The 22,246-nt window shown below is 44.0% G+C and overlaps 1 protein-coding gene across 3 annotated transcripts in view; it reads right to left on the reverse strand.

Moving 5' to 3' along the window:
- Positions 1-22,246, reverse strand: part of lpgat1 (lysophosphatidylglycerol acyltransferase 1) — a 151,485-nt gene that overhangs the window by 111,218 nt on the left and 18,021 nt on the right. For all 3 annotated transcript variants that reach the window (XM_070889519.1, XM_070889518.1, XM_070889520.1), the window contains one exon: positions 4,266-4,384. In XM_070889519.1, the coding sequence (XP_070745620.1) occupies positions 4,266-4,384 (119 nt within the window). The remainder of the gene's footprint in view (positions 1-4,265; positions 4,385-22,246) is intronic.

The following is a 22,246-nucleotide window of genomic DNA, read 5'->3' on the forward strand; positions in this document are numbered from 1 at the left end:
TTAGCCCTTCATTCTATTACATTGATCCTTCACCCACCCTTTCTTTCTGTTCTTACTGTTTATAAAATATTTCCATTTGATACTCAGTCGTTTTTGTTCTTTTATTGTACCGACCCTTCTTTATTATTGTCGGTCTATTTAAAACAAATGAAACTGGTAAGCTGAGGACAAGAGGAGTATCCTGCTCAAACAAGACTGACATTTTAAATGTTATTTTTGTTTTAAAAAACAGCGCAGCTAAACCAATGCTCTGGTTTACTTAAGATTTCTGCTGTTCTCCAGAATATTCAAAAATTTGTCTTCAGGGCAAATCAAATCAATTGCCAGCCTACTCCTGAATCATTAGCACACAGCCTTAAAATAAACCAAAAAAATTTACACCACAGAAGGCGGCCATTTGGGCAATGGTGCCTGTGCTGGCTTTATGGTACAGCATCCAATACTAATCCCGTCTCAAATCTCCCTATAGCCTTTTCTTCCTCGGCTTCAGATATTTACCCAAAGTTTCCTTAAATGAAGCAATGATCTCTGCATCAACCACTCCCTGTGGACAAAGCATTCCAACAACCTACTGTGTAAAGAATTTTCTTCTAACCGCTTTCCTCACACTCTTCGTGATACTTTTAAATTGATGACATCCTTATTATTCTCACTCCAACCAGAGGAAGTTTTCTTTCCTGATTCATTCTATCCAAACGCTTCATAATTTTAGTCCAAACATGAACACTTCGAGTTGAATTCCAGCAGTGAGGCGAGAGTGACTGCCCTTGATATCAATGCAGCAGTCGATCGAGTGTGGCACCAAGGAGCCCTGGTAGAAGTGACGTCAATGGGGATCAGGGGCATAGCCAATGTCTGGCGTCATACCTAGCACAAAGGAAAATGGTTGTGATTGTCGGAGGTCAATCCTCCAAGTCCTATGATATTGATGCAGGAGTTCCCGAGGGCTGCGTCCTCGGCTAAACTATCTTCAATTGCTTCTGACCGTCCCTCCATCAAGGTCAGAAGTGGGGCTGTTGACTGATGATTACGATTTTCAACCCCATATTTAGATAATGGAACAGTCCATGCCCACCTACAGCAACACCTGGACGAAATCCAGGCTTGGGCTGATAGGTGGTAAGTAACCTTGCGCCACACAAGTGCCAGGTAATTATTATTTCCAATTATAGTATCTAACTAGCTCCTCTTGACAGTCAATGGATTTACCATCATTGAGTTTCCCCACCATCAGCATCCTGGCAGTCATTATTGACCAGAAACTCAACTGGACCAGCCACATAAATGCCGTAGCTACTACAGCAGGTCAGTGGCTAGATATTCTGCAGCGAGTAGCTTACCTCCTGACACCATAATACCTCTCCACCACTTATCAGGCACAGGTCAGGAGTGTGATGGCATACTAGCCACTTGCCTGAATGAGTGAAGGTCCAACGACATAAGAAGCTTGACACCATCCAGGACAAAGCAGTCTGCTTGATCGGCACTTCACCACCAGCCTAAATATCCATCCCATCAGTCACCAGCGTACTATGACTGCAGTTTGTACTATCTACAAGATGCACTGCAGTAACTCGCCAAGGCTTCTTCAGCAGCATCTCCCAAACCCACAACCTCCACTACCGAGAAGGATAAGGGAAGATGGAGCGTGGAAACACCGGCCACCTCTGAGCTACACACCATCTTGACTTGGACATCTATCGTCATTCCTTCACACAACTGTATATTGCCGACTGGGATATGCAGGAGATGTCCTCTATAGCAGACTGGAAGCAGTGGCAAAGAAGTTAAGGGCCATGGTGACTGACAGCCAAAGCATGGCCCCCTGGTCAAGCAGGCAGCAGATCCTGTTGCAGGAGGCTGCAGAGTTTTTCCTGGAGAAGAGCAGCCTCCTAATACAATACTAATCCAAAAAACTGACTCTTGGCCTGTACCCCATTTGTTGTGGGTATGGCTCCTACAAACAGCCCCCCTCACAAATGGTCTTCGAATAAGCCCAGCTGCTGCTCATGCTGGTGGCTGGCGCAGTTACTCTTCCTCCATCCAAATGGAACTGGCAATCGCACCCATGATAAGCCACCGGGGCAGCGTTAAAATAGCCCCTAAAAAAGCACCCGAGACGACCATTTGGCCCATCGTGAAAATGCCAGCTCTTTGCTCGAGCAAATCGAAAACTAATACTTGCTCCCTCCCTCTAGCCCTGCATCATCTGCTTCAAATGCTCATCTACGATTTCCTTAAAAGATGCAAGTGTTTCTGCATTAATTACTCCTTCCATTGTTGGAGGTGCCTTCCTTTGAATGGGATGTTAAACGGAGGCCCATCTGCCTGTCCAGATGAACACGAGTCCCAATGACAATTCGAAGAGCAGGCTTCGCAGACTCCTGGTCATTACTCCTCCAGAAAATAAATTAACTGGTCATTAATCTCATTTGCGAGATCTTGTCTTGTGAAAATTGGCAGCCATGTTCACCTACATAAGTGACGTTTCTAAAGTAATTAATTGGATGTGAAGTGCTTGAGATGTGGCTCTACAAGGTACAATAAAACTAAGTTCTTAGTGCTTTTATGAAAGGGAAGTAACAAACATTAATTTGTAAAGGATAATCTTTTCCTTTAAAAATGTATTACAATCACCCTAGCTACAAGGAACTGTAAATATTTGCTTCATCTATATAAATATCCTCCCCCCAATCCAAGATGAGTAGAAATTACGCTAATGAATCCACTCAGTCAACGATCCCAAATGCCAAAGACTCTGCATGGCCATTTACTGAAATGTTGAAACTTCGGAATAAACAGATCTGTTAGCTGCAGAAAAGGACTTTGTAAGTGAGCTGCTCTAAAAGATCTGTAATATTACGTTAGTTTAAAGAGCAGATTAAGTGTTTAAGAAATAAAGCACCATTTTAAAAAGATTTTAGATATACTGCTATTAATAGTGTTCAGATTGATTTCTTAGACTTCTGTTAAATAATATTTTATTTCATTCATCAACAATTAATAGGATCTCATACTGTGCAGACGAGATGAATAAAATCAATGTATTCACTTATAAATACTGATAACATTTACTGGAAAATATATGTTCATGGACAATGCAATCTGCCACAAGTATTTGACAAAAGGTAGACACAGTTTGGAATTTAAGCATCAATGGGAAATCATTTCAACTGAAATTGAAAAAGTCTAGTAGCTTTAAAAAAAATCCCATGGACATTGACTTGAAAAAGAAACCATCAGTACTGCAAGCTCCTCAAACAGTCATTCTAACATTCATTGATGACAGCAAAGTATCTAAATAGATCAGAGGCGAGACAGACGCAAGTTAAGCGCACATCTTTCACCTGATAGCCCGTTGAGGGATAAAGAGCCTGGGACCTTCTGGCCTGTAACACAGCAGCTCACTGCGTAAAACTTACTAAGCTAGCAGTGACCCTATAAATAAATGTTACTAAATGACAAAGTAAAGAATTAGTCCAAATCTTGAGATAAACAGACAAAGCAGTCCTTTAAAGTAGAAAATTTAACATAAAGCCACAAAAATTGTATTTGTGTTGTGCCTTTAATGTAGAAAAAGGTGCTAAGGAGCTTTACAGAGAAAAATATAAAAAGGAATGGTGAGAGAATTCATAGAGATTACCAAAAGCATGGCCAAAAAGATGGGTTTTAAGAAGGCACAGTGTGTTTCCAGAATTGCTCATCCTTTAGTCACAGAGAATATCATCTTGTAGACTGTAAGTACATTACTCTTAGCAGACTCTATTTGACAAAGTGTGGATCACCAACAGACCAAAGTTGTCTAGCTCAAAAACTTATATAGGAGGGGGCCAACTGGTGAGCCATGAGGAAAATAAGTTCATGGAGCAAGTCATTTACACACTTGGCAGAAAGATTTGCTTGTATATTTTTAGAAGATAGTACAACCATTTTAAAATTTAACCTCTGCCCTTCAGAATAAGCCGGCAACACTACCGCACACCAAATGCAAGGATGCATGCTTTAATTAGTGTTCTCCATATGTCTTAGTTAGAGGACAACACAGAAATTGAATGTGTATATATCCCTTCAACTAGCATATACAATACTGGAGCTCGAGTAGTATATTCTGGCAAGCAGTGAAGCCATATTGGCAGGACACGGAAGATGTTAACTCATTCCTCGTCAACTAGAATCACTAGCGATATGCAAGAAACGTCCACCGCATCTGGTTCAGACTTGGAACACAAAGACGACACAAACTGCCAGAAGGTTGTAGACCCTACCGTTCCTTTGTCCTGGAGACACATCATGAGGGTGCAGACATCACCTGTTGCCTGATGATTCACCAAGACCATAGTTTCATCTTCAGTAATTGCATTCACGTCATCTCCCCATTCAACCACTAGGAAAGAAAAAACATTTGTCACAAGATACCAGTTCATAGTAAAAACAACTCCCTTCATACCCATAGCAGCAACTTGTATTTGTATAGCGCCTTTAATGTGGTAAAATGTCCCATGGTGCTTCACAGGAGCATTATCAAAGTTTCCTGGCCCTAACCGTCTCCTTTGCACGATGGAAGTCCAATCCCTCTACACTTCCATCTCCCACCAGGATGGCCTGAGGGCGCTTCGCTTCTTCCTCGAGCAGAGGCCCAACCGGTCCTCCTCGCCCTCGCCCTCCTCCTCGCTGAACTTGTTCTCACATTAACCTCTCCTTTAACGCCATTCATTTTCTCTAAATTAAAGGTGTTGCTATGGGAACCTGCATGCTATGGGAACCTCCTAGCTATGCCTGCCTTTTCGTGGGATATGTGGAACATTCTTTGTTTGAGTCCTAATCAGGTCCCCTCCCTCGCCTCTTTTTCCGGTACATTGATGACTGTATCAGTGCCGTTTCCTGCTCTCGCCCTGAACTTGAAAATTTCATTCACTTTGCATCCAATTTCCACCCTTCCCTCATCAGACTCTTCCCTTCCTCAACTTCTTGGTCTCCATTTCTGGGATAGGCTTTCGACCAGTATTCACTATTTACTCATCTCAGTACTGGCTGAGCAGAAATTTTCTCCAATTACATATTGGGAAGACCGAAGCCATCGAATTTGGTCCCTGCCACAAACTGCGTTCCCTAGCTATCGATTCTATCCCTCTCCTTAGCATCCATCTGAGACTGATCCAGACTGTTTGCAGCCTAGGTGTCATATTTGACCCTGAAATGTGCATCCGGCCACATATCTGTGGCATAATTAAAACCACCTATTTCCACCTCCATAACATTGCCCGCCTCTGCCTCAGCTCAACTGCTGCTGAAACACTCATTCAGGCCTTTGTCACCTCTAGATTCTCACAGCTACATGGACTACACTTCCTCTCATCCCGCATCCTGCAAGGACTCCATTCCATTCTCCCAGTTTCTCGTCTCCGTCGCATCTGCTCGGATGATGCCACCTTTCACACTAGTGCCTTCGACATGTCTTCCTATTTTCTCAACCGAGCATTCCCCTCGACCGTGTCTGTTCGAATTCCCGCACCTCTACTCTCACCCCCTCCCCTCCCTCTCAGAACCACGACAGGGTTCCCCTTGTCCTCATCTTTCACCCCACCAGCCTCCACATTCAACGGATCATCCTCTGCCATTTCCGCCACCTCCAGCGTGATCCCACCACCAATCACATCTTCCCCTGCCCTCTGAGTGTTCCGAAGGGACCGTTTCCTCCGTGGCGTCCTGGTCCTTTCCGCAGTCACCTCCAATACCCCCTCCCACAGCACCTTCCCGTGCAAGCGCAGGAGATGCAACACCTGCCCTTTTACCTCCTCCCTTCCCACTATACAGGGCCCCAAATACAAGTGAAACAGCGATTTACTTGTACTTCTTTCAATTTAGTATACTGTATTCACTGCTCACGATGTGGTCTCATCTACATTGGAGAGACCAAGTGTAGATTGGGTGACCACTTTGCTGAACATCTCCGTTCAGTCCGTAAGTTTGACCCTGAGCTGCTCGTCTCTTCCCGCCCTTCCCTGCACCCCCCACCCTCCCTTCATCTCATGTTTATTTCTCTTCTTTCTTCTCTGTCTCTAACGGCAGCTGGTCACTACTCCGCCATTCACACCCTATCCATATTAACCTTTTTCTAACTTCTGTCATTATCATTTCAATTCAGCCCTTTTGTGTCTCTAATCTCTCCTGCCTTTCACCCTATCCCAGGCCTTCCCTTTTGTTCTTTCTTACCCTCCCCCTATCAGTGCTCAAGAATGTGCTCTTTTCGAACATTCGGCAGTTCCGACGAAAAGTCGTCAACCCGAAACGCTAACTTTGTTTTCCTCTCCACAGATGCTGCCTGACCTGCTGTGATTTCCAGCATTCTCTGTTTTTATTTCAGATTCCAGCATCCGCAGTATTTTGCTTTTATAGAAAGCGAGAGCCTGGCCAGGAGTGTATTGGAATAGTCAAATCTAGAGGTAACAGAGGCATGGATGAGAGTTTCATCCGCAGATGAGCTGAGGCAGGGGCAGAGTCAGGCGATGTTAGAGGTGGACTTAATGATGGCGCAGATGTGGCTGGAAACTCATCTCGGGGTCAAATATGACACCTAGGTTGTGAACAGTCTGGTTCAGCATCAGACAGTTGCCATGGAGAGGGATGGAGTCGGCGGCTAGGGAACAAAGTTTGTGATGGAGACTGAAGACAATGGGTTCGGTTTTCCCAATATTTAGTTGGAGGAAATTTTAGCTCATGCAGGACTGGATGTCGGAGAAGCAGTGTGACAATTTAGAAACAGCAGAGGGGTCAAAAGAGGTGGTGGTGAGGTAGAGCTGGGTGTTGTCAGCGTACATGTAGAAGCTGCTGTGTTTTCGGATGATTTGGCCAAAGGGCAGCATGTACTTATAGCAGATGTGTTATAGATCACCATCAGCTCGAAAACACACTTGAAACATGTAACAATACACAAATGTGAAGAATGTTTTCATGGGACAGAAGGAAAGCAGAACCACAACTCATAGAAAACAAACAAGTTGAAATGAAATTCAAGCATCTAGGATACTGACCATAAAATGGTCTAGTTCCATGTTCTAAAATTAGAAATTCAGTTTTCTGTTAACTGAACCACCATTGTTCTTTGCATTAGTTTTACTAAGTTCCTCTTCCCCTACCCAATATTATTTCCTCCAGTCTTGAACGTAATGTTTCTTGCTGGAGCAGAGACTCTTGGGTGCTGCCAGACCAATGGTTCCACCATTCTTATCAACCTACACAGTGAGTTTTTACAGCACCGGGTTGGGGGGTGGTGGGGCAGCATCACGAGGGTCAGATCCCGTCTTTACCAACGCCCACATGTGCACCTTGCAATAGGTCATCAGGAGTGATTGACCCTTGCTCCCTGGTCTCGAAATGTTGAGAGCAATTACTGCATCTCTACTGCTGCTCTGGCATTAAAGTTCATCGTGTGCTTTCACACAAAGTCAGTCCAATTTCTGAGCTGCATATGACAAGCGGATTCCACTCCACTATAATCAAGATGGCTTCAATATTGGTCATAATATAATAAAGAACTTCAACCCAAACAAAACTTTACTGCTTTTATAAAACACGGAGGATCTGGTCCAGAGGCGAGGATTCCTTTTCACATCTGTCTCCAGACTCGTTGATCAACTGAAGGGCAGTACAATTTATCAGCCATGGCTCAGTGGCAGCATTAGGATCAAGCCCCACTCCACATAATCTAGGTTAACACTTCAGTGTACTATTGACGGAATGCTGCATTGGTGGAGACAGTCCTTTGGATGAGACATTAAACTGATGCCCTCTCTGCCCTCTCGGGTGGATGTAAAAGATCCTAAGTTGCTATTTGAAGAGCAGGAACATTTTCTGGGTGTCCTGGCCAACATTTATCCCTCAACCAACATTACTAAAAAGAGATTATCTGGTCACTATCTCATTGCTGTTTGTGGGACCTTGCTGTGTGCATACAGGCTGCAATGTTTCCCTATATTACAACAGTAACTACAATTCATAAGTGCTTCATTGGCCCGAGGTCATGAAAGCTGCTTTATAAATGCAATTTTTCTTGTAATAATTGAGAATTAATTGGATGGAAGAAGTGGAAATGGGTTGGGGGTATTTTTGTCATCACCATTTAGGCAGTAAATGTCAGGGCGGATCACCCGTCTATTATAGAAACTGCTCAATATTCACGTTCCTGTGGAGATGCAAATCAGATGATTTCTGCAACGGGTGAGTGATCTGCCCAAGTGGTGAAGACAAAAATGACCTTGAAGGTGTTGGAAAAAAATATTCAACTGGCAATCCGTTAAATGCCTCAACAAACTGCTTAAATTAGTCAAATGAAAGTATATTTTGTTCCTGAACAAGTATCGCTTCAGGAATTCGAGAGTGGGCCGAGCAATCCCTGTGTTGTCAAGTTGGAGGTTTGCTTCTCTCATCACTATTTGCTTTTTTACTCATCTCAATACTGGATGAGCAGAAATGTTCTCCAATTAAATATTGGGAAGACCGAAGCCATCGACTTTGGGCCCCGCCACAAACTGCGTTCCCTAGCCACCGACTCCATCCCTCTCCCTAGCATCCATCTGAGGCTGATCCAGACTGTTCGCAACCTAGGTGTCATATTTGACTCTGAAATGTGCATCCGGCCACATATCCGCGGCATAACTAAAACCGCCTATTTCCATCTCTAACATTGCCCGCCTCCGTCCCTGCCTCAGCTCATCTGCTGCTGAAGTCCTCATCCAAGCTTTTGTTACTTCTAGACTTGACTACACCAACACACTCCTGGCTGGCCACCCACATTCTACCCTACGTAACCTAGAGGTGATGCAAAACTCGGCATCCTGTGTCCTAACTCGCACCAAGTCCCGATCACCTATCACCCCTGTGCTCACTGACCTACATTGGCTCCTCGATTTCAAAATTCTCATCCTGGTTTACAAATCTCTCTATGGCATCGCCCCTCTCCATCTCTGTAATCTCTTTCAGCCTTACAATCCCATGAGTCTGTGCTCCTCTAATTCTGCCCTCTTGAGCATCCCTGATTATAATCGCTCAACCATGGTGGCCGTGCCTGAGCCCTAGCTCTGGAACTCCCTCCCTAACCTCTTCTTCCTTCTTTAAAACAGTCCTCAAAACCTACCTCTTTGATCAAGCGGCTTGTCTTATAACACTGTTGTGAAGCACCTTGGGACATTTTACTATTTTAAAGGCGCTATATAAATAAAAGTTGTTGTTGTTGAAGACGACCCATTTACATTGCACTTGTTCTCTGCATAATACAGTTGGTCACATCAACCACTAATATAAACTGCTTTTTACCAGAATTTAAGTATTACTTTTTCCTCCCAAATCAAACTCAAAACCAACAAAATATAGAAAATATTCACCATTAGATCCAAAATAATTATTGCGCTGTGTTACACTGAGCCCTAGATTACAGAAAATACATTCTCCAAACTTTTCTACATAACTGACATGCTCCAAGTTGAAGGCCATGGTTTGTCAGAGCATCAGTAAGTAACTATTGTGAAACAAAGGAATATTTCAGAATAAAGCCTTATTATGGCCTTATCAAGAATGTCTGAAAATTATCTGAACCGAGTTTTCCACCATCAACGTGAGAACAAGTGAATTAAAAAGACACCATTGCTGACCTCCGAATCAGTCCTACCATCCTGCTATGCAGTGGAACATGATGTTTCTTTGTTTAATCTCTGCTTCCTGTCAATTTTTGTTTGATTACGCTCGTGAAGCACCTTGGGATGTTAAATGTGCTATATAAATGCTAAGTGTTGTCGTTCCAGAAATTCCACTGCTACACAGAAAACAACAAGCAGTGGGAAGTGCTGGGAGCCAGAGCTAAACACAGAATAAGATTGCATGATGAATTTCTTCTAAATTAGATACAGGATTATAACTTTTGATTCTATACTCCAGGATAAAGCCTACTCTTTGAAGCAAAGACCTTAGTGGTGAAATTGGGCAACGCCCCGTTTGGGATACTAAATTTTAAAAGTTTAAAGAATTAGTGCCAGGCGCTAATCATTTCAAACTTTAAAAAAATTTGCCGTTCACGCTCCATGAAGCAAGTGGAGCGCTAAATCAAGTACTCCACTTCCTTCTTGGAGCACAATCAGCAGCAGGGGGGGCCCGGTGAGTTCAGCAGCGATGCACATTGGACCGTGCAGCGCTGCCGCGTTAAAAGGCTCCTTCTCTCCCTTAAAGGGAAGGGCCATTGCTTCAGGCTCTGCAAAGAAAAATAAACTTAGCTTCTCCACGACAGCAGCCGCGATCCGTGGAGATCAGCTCGACACTCAAGCAGAGTGCTGGGCTGATTGATTGCAGACAGGAACTGACGAAAAAAGCTGCAAGAGAGAAGGTAAGATTTAAAAAATAAATAAACTTACCTCGGTCACCTCGCCTTCAAGCATTGCCCCCGAAGCGGCCGGACGCACGATGCACACCTCCTGCAGCTGTCGGTGTTTTCGCCCGGCGCTGCTGCAGGGGGCAGAACGCAATTACGGGACCGGGGTGCTACCAGGGCGATGATGTCAAAATCTCCAGGTGAAAGAGATCAGGGTGCAATGCCGTACTGTCACCACGAAACTCACGCCGAATATGGCGGGAGTAGCTGATATCACTGCGCCCAGTCGCAAAGCTATTTGCGCCTCGTTATCGCCCCCCCGTCCCCCCCCCTCCCCAGAGGCGCTAATGGGAGGCGCAAAGGAACCCAATTTCACCCCCCTTGTGTTTACTTGAAGAAAGAAGCAAGAAACATGGGGAGCACTCTTGCACATTTCTTGGCAGGTCATCTGCTGATCCTCACAGAATAGTACACTGAAAAATATTTTTCAAGTAAATTAATGTTATGAGTAAAGGAAACACTGAAATGGGCGCGACATAACAAATGTATTATAATAAAAAGATACTTTAGAGTTAGTTAGACAGAATATATAAAGCTGATTCAAGGTCCAGAAAAAGCCAAGCATTACAAGTGAGCTAGAAGATCAAAACAAAGTCCATGCATGCTATAAATTAAAAGAAGGAAAAGCAGGTAGGAAAGATAGTGTCGCAACACATGCTGCAACATATGGGAGGTCTTGGTGTAAAAATTGTAATATGATCCAAAGTTTCATATTCCTACCATGGACGTGGCCAGAACCACATTCACATCACTCTTTCTCCCCGCATCCCCCTGCCCTCACCCCAGTCCCCTCCTCTCCTCTCCTCTCCTCTCCTCTCCCCCCGGGTTCCCACAGTTCTCCCCAAAATGCTTTCTGAAATTTCTTTTTCAGCCACCATTTACCTCAGTTACTAACATTTCTAATGTCCAAAATGAAAGTTTAAACATAAGTATAAATTTCACAACATTGCAAGGATTTTAAAGGAGAGGCAAGAGGGGTGGAACAAATCGAGATGCTCAAAGGAGAAGGTGCAAAAGGAATAGGTATGACTTGGTGTTTAAGGCCACACCACCATCACAGCAGTTTGAGCAGGGCAGGTGATGGAAAGTACGTGCATAACCAGGTGGGGAGGTTTTGTGAGGGAGCAGGATCTCACTATTCAAACAGTGACAAGAGATCCGTTTGTTAAAATGCCAATCTATACTTTGTAACAAGGCTAGATCTAATCTGAAGAGATAAGAAAATGCATCAAGGTTTCTTATAATCTTAAATCACAGCTTTACCCATTGATACTCCTAGCATATTTTTAGAAAGTATGCATAGGCTCTTGTCTCTTAATCAAACCTTCTAACTAAAAAGGTAACAAGAAACTAACCCATAAAAGGGGGCACAATATCATGTAGAAGTGGCAAATCTTCTCCTTCCTTCCTCCCCGGCTCCTCCCCCCCACCCCCCCACCCCCCACAAGGGAGTGAGAAGATCTGTACAACATTTACATGTGCAAATGGAAACATATACAAAACACAATTTACATCATGGTTCATGCTTTTAAACAAAACATTTGTTGCACTTTTCCATGAGAATCGTGTTCCTTTAAGGCTGTTTGAACTTGCTTGTAACTCAATGCTCAAAATCCTGCAAGCTGCCAGTAATTATTATGTAAATTTATTAGCATTCAAAGTCACCACACATTCCCAAGTGACATATAACACAAATCAGATACTGTATACAGCACTCCATTGCATCAATGCAACTTCCCTCTTTTCCCTCCCTCCATTGTGCATGCAAGCAATTTTTGAAGCTTGAACCGTGGGAAATTGCCAATTTATGGTTAATTTTGTGGTACAGCCCAACACTCAAAGAACTGACCCAGGAACTGTCTCAAACTCATTCCATGGAATACCCTTAACAATCAGAGGATCAGAACATTCAGGTCACCAATCTATGATTTGAAGCCAGGTTCCTGATGAAAGGTCAAAACGCCAACCCAATCTATCATCCAATCTCCCAACTCGAATGGCAATCAAAGATTATTTTGATAAGATTGAGAGTTTCACTTTAACGGAGCTCTATAATAGCAACATGACAATTTGTATCAAGGAGTTGGCTGAAACTGCTAATACAAGGAATCTTGATATATCAGGTTACTCCAACTGACCTGTAATGCATTCCGCACAAATACTTTATTCACACCCGAAATATGGCATTGTGTTTTTATTTATTTATTTATTTATTTTAAACAATTAGAAACTGCAAAATATCCCTGTAGCAAGCCAGCTCTGTAGCATCCATCACAAATGCTTCATCTGTGTTTGCATTGCTGTATAGTTCAGCTCCTAACTGCAATTCTTGAAAGGCCTGCCATGGCACATCTCAAATTATGGCCAGTGGCCAGTGCTGGAATGTTTATCAAGTAGACGTTGGAGAAACAAAAACATGTAACCCAAGCTGGGGACTATGGCAAGATTAGAGAGTCAATCCGCATCAGAGGCAAAGTGTACAGTTTTCCATGAGAGCTGTTGTAGCTCTCTGGCTAGACCCAGGAAAAATACAGATGAGGGCGTCCTGCAATTACATAGATATATCACAACTTTTTAATTAAAATATGGAAAAAAAGTGACATGCAAAACACAACCTAATAGAAGCAATCTAACATTAAAGTCGTTTTCTTTGAAGCCAATCTCATTGTTCCAAGCTGTCAGGTTACTACTATAGGTTGTATTTAAAAAAAAAAGATTTAATTAAGGGAGATTGGATCCACTGATCATAGAGGAAATTATACCAAGAATACAGCACCACCAGAATGAAGAAACTTGTATTTGAGAATTTAAGGAGAGCTCCTTAAAAAAGGACAATGTTTTTACTCCTGAAGGTAAAACACTTTTAAAAAAAATATATATACTTAATACACTACTGCAATACTCAAAGTGTTTCCAATGCTCCTTCCTTTTCACAACATTCTGAGTAGGACTAACTAGGTTTCATGCCAGTGTTCTGCAGCAACATGCTCCACAGAACTAAATTTCATTATCTACTCTGATTTAATGTAATGCCCCTCATCTCCACACTTTCTCTTCAATTTGGAGGCAGGAAGTGCCAGTCCACGAAGCAGTGCGAGAGGGGGAGCCCAGCGCGAGACCAGACCTGAACGGCACTCCACCAAGCAGCGCGAGAGGAGCGGCCCAAACACCAACTGACCTGAAGACAGAAAGAATCAAAATCAAGTGTGACCTCACAGGAAAGAGAGGAAGTGATTGATTGGTGAATTTTTCTCTCTTTTCTGGGGCACTGGTTTGAATTAAGAGTTGGGACTAAAAACAAAACTTGAAAACTTAATTAACTAAATGCATTAGAGATGTCAGGACAAGCAATGTGTTTCTGCTGTTGCATGTGGGAGCTGGTTGACCCCATTCAGGTCCACAGCGACCACATCTGCAGCAAGTGTCTGTAGCTCGAGGAATTTCAGCTCCATGTTGATGAGCTGGAATTCCAAACTGCAGACACTGCGACACATCAGGGAGGGGGAAGAGTTATCTGGAAGCTGTGTTCCAGGAGGCAGTCACAACCCTTAGATTAATTCATTCAAATTTGGTCCGTGGTCAACAACAGGATAATGTTACTACAAGCGAGGCAGGTATGGGGACTCAGGAGGTAGTGATGGAGGAGCCTCGGCCCTTGCCCTTGTCCAACAGGTTCGAGGCTCTTACTCCCGGTGTGGACGAGAGCAGGGACTGCAAGAAAGATGAGCAAACTGACCACAGCACCATGGTACAGGGAGCCATTCAAGTGGGGGGAGTAAAAAGAAACATTGTAGTGGGAGGGGACAGTATCATTAGGGTGATAGATAAGGTTCTCTGCAGCTGAGAACGTGAGTCCCGAAGGCTGTGTTGCCTGCCCAGTGCCAGGGTTAAGGACATCCCCTCAGGGGTGGAGAGGAAATTGGGAGGGAGTTGTCGTGTCCACATGTGTACCAACGACATAGGTAGGACAAACAATGAGGTCTGCTGAGGGATTATGAGCAGCTAGGGGCCAAATTAAAAAGCAGAACCAAAAAAGGTAATAATCTCTGGATTACTACCTGAGCCACATGCAAATTTGCATAGGGTAAATAAAATCAGGATTTTTAGTGTCCTCTACCGTAAAGACGGATACAAAATATTTGTTCAGGGTTTCTGCCATCTCCATGTTCCCCATCACTAATTCCCCAGTCGCGTCCTCTAAAGAGACTAACATTTACTTTAGCCACTCTTTTCCTTTTAATGGGCCCAAGTTTCCACACGATAAAAAAACGGGCGCCCGTTTTTCGCGCCTAAAACGGAGGGGGGGGGGGGGGGAAAAAAAAAAAAAAAAAAAATCGCAATTCTGGAGCCCTGCAGCTCCTTGTCTGCCTGGCGCGGCGCCCAGGGGGGCAGAGCCTACACTCGCACCGATTTTGTAAGTGGGAGGGGGCGGGTACTACTTAAATTAGTTTTTTTCCTGCTGGCAACGCTGCGCGTGCGCGTTGGAGCGTTCGCGCAGTGTGAAAAAAACATTGGCACTCGGCCATTTTTGAACGGGCGCCTCCTCCTCCCCTCCCCGGCGGCGGAAAGAACGGGCGCCTCCTCCTCTTCCCTCTCCCCCCCCTCCCGCGGGAAGAACGGGCGCCTCCTCCTCCCCTCCCCGGCGGCGGAAAGAACGGGCGCCTCCTCCTCTTCCCTCTCCCCCCCCCCCACAGGAAGAACGGGCGCCTCCCCCCCCCCCCTCGGGAAGAACGGGCGCCTCCCCCCCCCCCCCCCACAGGAAGAACGGGCGCCTCCCTCCCCCCCCCCCCCCGCGGGAAGAACGGGCGCCTCCCCCCCCCCCCCCCCTCGGGAAGAACGGGCGCCTCCCTCCCCCCCCCCCCCCCCCCCCCCCCCCGCGGGAAGAACGGGCGCCTCCTCCCCCCCCCACGGGAAGAATGGGCGCCTCCCCCCCCGCGGGAAGAACGGCGCCTCCTCTCCCCCCTCCCGCGGAAAAGAACGGGCGCCTCCTACCCCCCCTCCCCCCGTGGGAAGAACGGGCGCCTCAGGCTGACTGCAGCATTCTCCGTGCCTTCACACAGGTAGGAAGATGGTTTATTTAATCTTTTCTTTGCTTATAAATGTTTATTCAGGTTGGATTTATTTGTATAATATTTGTAGAAGTATAAATAAGGATTTATTGTAGAATTTAATGACTTCCCTCCCCCCCTCCCCCCATCTCCTCGTTCTGGACACCTAATTTGTAACCTGCGCCTGATTTTTTAATGTGAAGAACAGGTTTTTTCAGTTCTACAAAAATCTTCACTTGTTCCATTCTAACTTAGTTTGGAGTACGTTTTCACTGTGGAAACTTTGAAATCAGGCGTCAGTGGCCGGACACGCCCCCTTTTGAAGAAAAAATTCTGTTCCAAAGTAGAACTGTTCTACCTGACTAGAACTGCAGGAAAAAAAATGTGGAGAATTGCGATTTCTAAGATAGTCCGTTCTCCACCAGTTGCTCCTAAAAATCAGGCGCAAATCATGTGGAAACCTGGGCCCTATATACCTGTAGAAACTCTTGCTATCTGTTTTTATATTTTGTGCTGAAGGCAGAGTTGGCTAAAGTGGACTGGGAAAATAGATTAAAGTATGAGACGGTTCATTTAAGGAGATATTTCATAACTCGCATCAAAAATATATCCCACTGAGAAGGAAAGACTAAGAGAAAGGAAACCATCCATGGCGAACTAAGGAAATAAGGGATGGCATCAAATTGAAAGCAAGAGCATACACTGTGGCCAAGACTAGTGGGAGGCCAGAGGATTGGGAAACTTTTAAAAGCCAACAAAGAACGACTAAACAAATGATAAAGAGAGGGAAGATAGATGATGAAAGCAAACTAGCACGGAATATAAAAACAGATAGTAAGAGTTTCTCCAGGTACATAAAAAGGAAAAGAGTGGCTAAAGTAAATGTTCGTCCCCTAGAGGATGAGACTGGGGAATGAATAATGGAGAACAGAGACGTGGCAGAGACGTTGAACAAATATTTTGTACCGGTCTTCATGGTAGAAGACACTAAAAAAAATCCCAATAGTGGATAATCAAGGGGCTATAGGGAGGGAGGAACTTAATACAAATCACTATCACTAAAGTAGTAGTACTCGGTAATATGCATATAGATTGGGCTAACCAAACTGGAAGCAATATGGTGGAGGAGGATTTTCTGGAGTGCATAAGGGATAGTTTTCTAGACCAATATGTCGAGGAACCAACTAGGGGGAGGCCATCTTAGATTGGGTGTTGTGCAATGAGAGAGGATTAATTAGCAATCTCGTTGTGCAAGGCCCCTTGGGGAAGAGTGACCATAATATGGTGGAATTCTACATTAGGATGGAGAATGAAACAGTTAATTCAGAGACCATGGTCCAGAATTTAAAGAAGGGTAACTTTGAAGGTATGAGGCGTGAATTAGCTAGGATAGATTGGCAAATGATACTTAAGGGGTTGACTGTGGATGGACAATGGCAGACATTTAGAGACTGCATGGATGAACTACAACAATTGTACATCCCTGTCTAGCGTAAAAATAAAAAAGGGAAGGTGGCTCAACTGTGGCTATCAAGGGAAATCAGGGATAGTATTAAAGCCAAGGAAGTGACATACAAATTGGCCAGAAATAGCAGCGAACCCGGGGACTGGGAGAAATTTAGAACTCGGCAGAGGAGGGCAAAGGGTTTGATTAGGGCAGGGAAAATAGAGTACGAGAGGAAGCTTGCAGGGAACATTAAAATGGACTGCAAAAGCTTCTATAGATATGTAAAGAGAAAAAGTAAAGACAAAAGTAGGTCCCCTGCAGGCAGAATCAGGGGAAGTCATAACAGGGAACAAAGAAATGGCAGACCAATTGAACAAGGACTTTGGTTCGGTATTCATTAAGGAGGACACAAACAACCTTCCGGATATAAAAGGGGTCAGAGGGTCTAGTAAGGAGGAGGAACTGAGGGAAATCCTTATTAGCCGGGAAATTGTGTTGGGGAAATTGATGGGATTGAAGGCCGATAAATCCCCAGGGCCTGATGGTCTGCATCCCAGAGTACTTAAGGAGGTGGCCTTGGAAATAGCAGATGCATTTACAGTCATTTTCCAACATTCCATAGACTCTGGATCAGTTCCTATGAAGTGGAGGGTAGTCAATATAACCCCATTTTTTAAAAAAGGGAGGAAGAGAAAACAGGGAATCATAGACCGGTCAGCCTGACATCGGTAGTGGGTAAAATGATGGAATCAATTATTAAGGATGTCATAGCAGCGCATTTGGAAAGAGGTAACATGATAGGTCCAAGTCAGCATGGATTTGTGAAAGGGAAATCATGCTGGACAAATCTGGAATTTTTTGAGGATGTTTCCAGTAGAGTGGACAAGGGAGAACCAGTTGATGTGGTGTATTTGGATTTTCAGAATGCTTTCGACAAGGTCCCACACAAGAGATTAATGTGCAAAGTTAAAGCACATGGGATTGGGGGTAGTGTGCTGATGTGGATTGAGAACTGGTTGTCAGACAGGGAGCAAAGAGTAGGAGTAAATGGGTACTTTTCAGAATGGCAGGCAGTGACTAGTGGGGTACCGCAAGGTTTTGTGCTGGGGCCCCAGCCGTTTACACTGTACATTAATGATTTAGACAAGGGATTAAATGTAGTATCTCCAAATTTGCGGATGACACTAAGTTGGGTGGCAGTGTGAGCTGCGAGAAGGATGTTATGAGGCTGCAGAGTGACTTGGATAGGTTAGGTGAGTGGGCAAATGCATGGCAGATGAAGTATAATGTGGATAAATGTGAGGTTATCCACTTTGGTGGTAAAAACAGAGAGACAGACTATTATCTGAATGGTGACAGATTAGGAAAAGGGGAGGTACAATGAGACCTGGGTGTCATGGTACATCAGTCATTGAAGATTGGCATGCAGGTACAGCAGGCGGTTAAGAAAGCAAATGGCATGTTGGCCTTCATAGCGAGGAGATTTGAGTACAGGGGCAGGGAGGCGTTACTACAGTTGTACAGGGCCTTGGTGAGGCCACACCTGGAGTATTGTGTCCAGTTTTGGTCTCCAAACTTGAGGAAGGACATTCTTGCTATTGAGGGAGTGCAGTGAAGGTTCATCAGACTGATTCCCGGGATGGCGGGACTGACATATCAAGAAAGACTGGATCAACTGGGCTTGTATTCACTGGAGTTCAGAAGAATGAGAGGGGATCTCATAGAAACGTTTAAAATTCTGACGGGTTTAGACAAGTTAAATGCAGGAAGAATGTTCCCAATGCTGGGGAAGTCCAGAACCAGGAGGATCAAGGGGTATGCCGAGAAAGCAGGAATGGGGTACTGAAGTTGCATGTTCAGCCATGAACTCATTGAATGGTGGTGCAGGCTCGAAGGGCCGAAGGGCCTACTCCTGCACCTATTTTCTATGTTTTTATGTTTCTAAAATAATGAGACTAAAAGCGGACAAGTCCACGGGACCTGATGGCTTGCATCCTAGGGTCTTAGAAGAAGTGGCTGCAGAGATAGTGAATGCATTGGTTGTAATCTCCCAAAATTCCCTGAATTCTGAGGCGGTCCCAGTGGATTGGAAAGCTGCAAATGTGACGCTCCTATTTAAAAAAGGAAGCAGACAAAAAGCAGGAAGCTATAGACCAGTTAGCCTAACATCTGTAGTTGGGAAAATGCTGGAGTCCATTATTAAGGAAGCAGTAGCGGGACATTTGGAAAAACATAATTCAATCAAGCAGTCAGAAAGGGAAATCATATTTGACAAATTTGCTGGAGTTCTTTGACGATGTAATGAGCAGGGTGGATAAGGGGGAAACCAGTGGATGTGGTGTATTTGGATTTCCAGAAGGCATTCGATAAGGTGCCACATAAAAGATTACTGCACAAGATAAAAGTTCACGGGGTTGGGGATAATATATTAGCATGGATAGAGGATCGGCTAACTAACAGAAAACAGAAAGTCAGGATAAATGGGGCATTTTCTGGTTGGCAAACAGTAACTAGTGGGGTGCCACACGGATCAGTGCTGTGGCCTCAACTATTTACAATCTATATTAATGACTTGGATGAAGGGACCGAGTGTAATGTAGCCAAGTTTGCTGATGATACAAAGATGGGTGGGAAAGCAAATTGTGAGGAGGACACAAAAAATCTGCAAAGGGATATAGATAGGCTAAGTGAGTGAGCAAAAATTTGGCAGATGGTGCATAATGCGGGAAAATGTGAGGTTATCCACTTTGGCAGCAAAAATAGAAAAGCAAATTATAATTTAAATGGAGAAAAATTGCGAAGTGCTGCAGTACAGAGAGACCTGGGGGTCCTTGTGCATGAAACACAAAAAGTGAGTAAGCAGGTACAACAAATAATCAGGAAGGCAAATGGAATGTTGGTCTTTATTGCAAGGGGGATAGAGTATAAAAGCAGAGAAGTCCTGCTACAACTGTACAGGGTATTGGTGAGGCCACACCTAGAGTACTGTGCACAGTTTTGGTCTCCGTATTTAAGGAAGGATATACTTGCATTGGAGGCTGTTTAGTTTGATTCTGGAGATGAGGGGGTTGACTTATGAAGATAGGTTGAGCCTATACTCGGAGTTCAGAAGAATGATAGGTGATCTTATCGAAACATATAAAATAATGAGGGGGCTCAACAAGGTGGATGCAGTGAGGATATTTCCACTCATAGGGAAAACTAAAACTAGGGGACGTCCATTTAAAACGGAGATGAGGAGGAATTTCTTCTCTGAGGGTTGTAAATCGATGGAATTCTCTGCCAGAGAGCTGTGGAGGCTGGGTCTTTGAATATATTTTAAGCCGGAGACAGACAGAATTTTGAGCGATAAGGAAATAAAGGGTTATGGAGAGCGGGCAGGGAAGTGGAGCCGAGTCCATGATCAGATCAGCCGTGATCTTATTAAATGGCAGAGCAGGCTCGAGGGGCCAGGTGGCCTACTCCTGCTCTTTTTTCTTATGTTCATTTGTACCACCTTGCGATTTCTTTATTGTGACCCTCAATGCTGCTCTGGAGTTGGCGGATAACAGCAATGCAGTCTTGCTAATAGATGTACAGATATTTAGTTTACTGGTATCAATACACTACCACAAAATTTGCACTTAATCCATGATGCTTTGTGTGCAGTACTCAATTTATTACCTCAATTTGCCTCACCACTACCACTGGCAAGCCTGTAGGAATGAGAAATCAAAATACTCTCTCCTGACAAAAAAAGTTTATAGAGGGACAAAAGTGTATAATTGTACTGCTGTGTGCTTTTGGCAGTTAAAGTACTCATACGGTGAGCATGACACCTAACACATGGCTTTACTGAAATCCTGGTGACAACAGAATATTGCTGGTCTGAGATGCCAGCTGGAGAAATAATTAAGTAAGAAAGGTTCACAAAGTGTCAAGAATTTACACAGTAAAACCACACATGATGCACAAGACAAATTAGAACAAAACAAATGTGATTTAGGAACCAGGATCTTTGTGTAACTATAGTGAAAGCTGTCTAACAACATCTTTCCTTTGTTCCCTGAAGGCATTAACAATTGCTGGGGTACAGTCCCACCACAGGTATCAGTTGCACTTTGAGCTAAGCTGATGTATTTACCAGTCTTTGAGCTAGAAGATTGTAGATTTAAGCCTCACTGTTGTACTTGAAAAGATAATCTAGGTTGACATTCCAGTTCAGTAGTTGCTGTAGGTGGTATCCATTTAATGAGACCTTCTACCTGTTCAGCTAGATAGCCCATGGCACTATTTGAAGAGCAGGAGGGAATTATCCTGGTGTCCTGGCCAACATTCCTCCCTCAACCATAATAAAGATCATCCATCTGAATGCTATTAGTGCGGCTTTGCTGTGTGAAAAATGCTACAGAGTTTGCCTATATGACAACAGTCGCTGCACATAAAAGTAATTGACTGTATGTGGAACACATATGCTTTGGAGCGATGCAACAGAGCCCTATATAAAGACGCTCCTTTCTTTCTCTACCTTACTGATGTGATCCTTCTTCTCGCGAGCACAGTGAATGCTAGCAAACTATTGGGACATATCACGATCAAGTCTGGTCCTAGTATCCCAACATTCATATTTGCACTTTCCACCTAGTCTCGGGTACTGAGGCCTACTATGATGCTTCTACTGCAGCCCAGCTAAGATCAGCGAACTCAACACAACCTTGGAATTGACCAGCACAGATTGGTCTGTGGGGCTAAGTACTAAATGAGTGTTTTTTTTAAATCCATTGGAGGAGTTCCATCTACATTTCCAATACAAGAATACCATGCAGGAAAGACAAAAGCAGCAACATTCCCTGTTTCCATGATGCAGCCATAAAATTTGCAACTTAGCGGCAAACAATTTCTTCTCTATCACCCAAGAAAAAGTGTCAGATTTGTTCTTCCTGCAGTGGATATGTTTCCTGGGTTAAAACAAAAATACACAGGCCATATCCATTTTTATTGGCAGCCAAGTTCATTTAGGAGTCCATAATCAGTGCAAGAACAGGGTGGCCTTATAAAAGCATCTCCGAGACAAAGATTCTGAAGAAGAAACATTAAATGACAAAATACTTGAGTATTAAATGATCATGTTAAAACAAGGTTTCATTTTCTTCCACTGCTGTATTTCTCAAAATATTCACACACTCAACTGCTGTACATTCTGGAATATTTAGAACACATGAATTAGGAGCAGGAGTCGGCCATTCGGCCCCTCGAGATTGCTCCACCGTTCAATGAGACCATGGCTGATCTTCTACCTCAACTCCAATTTCCTGCTCTATCCCCATATCCTTTGATTCCCTTAATATCGAAAAA

Source organism: Pristiophorus japonicus, chromosome 9, assembly GCF_044704955.1.
Source record: "Pristiophorus japonicus isolate sPriJap1 chromosome 9, sPriJap1.hap1, whole genome shotgun sequence".
NCBI classification, from domain to species: domain Eukaryota; kingdom Metazoa; phylum Chordata; class Chondrichthyes; family Pristiophoridae; genus Pristiophorus; species Pristiophorus japonicus.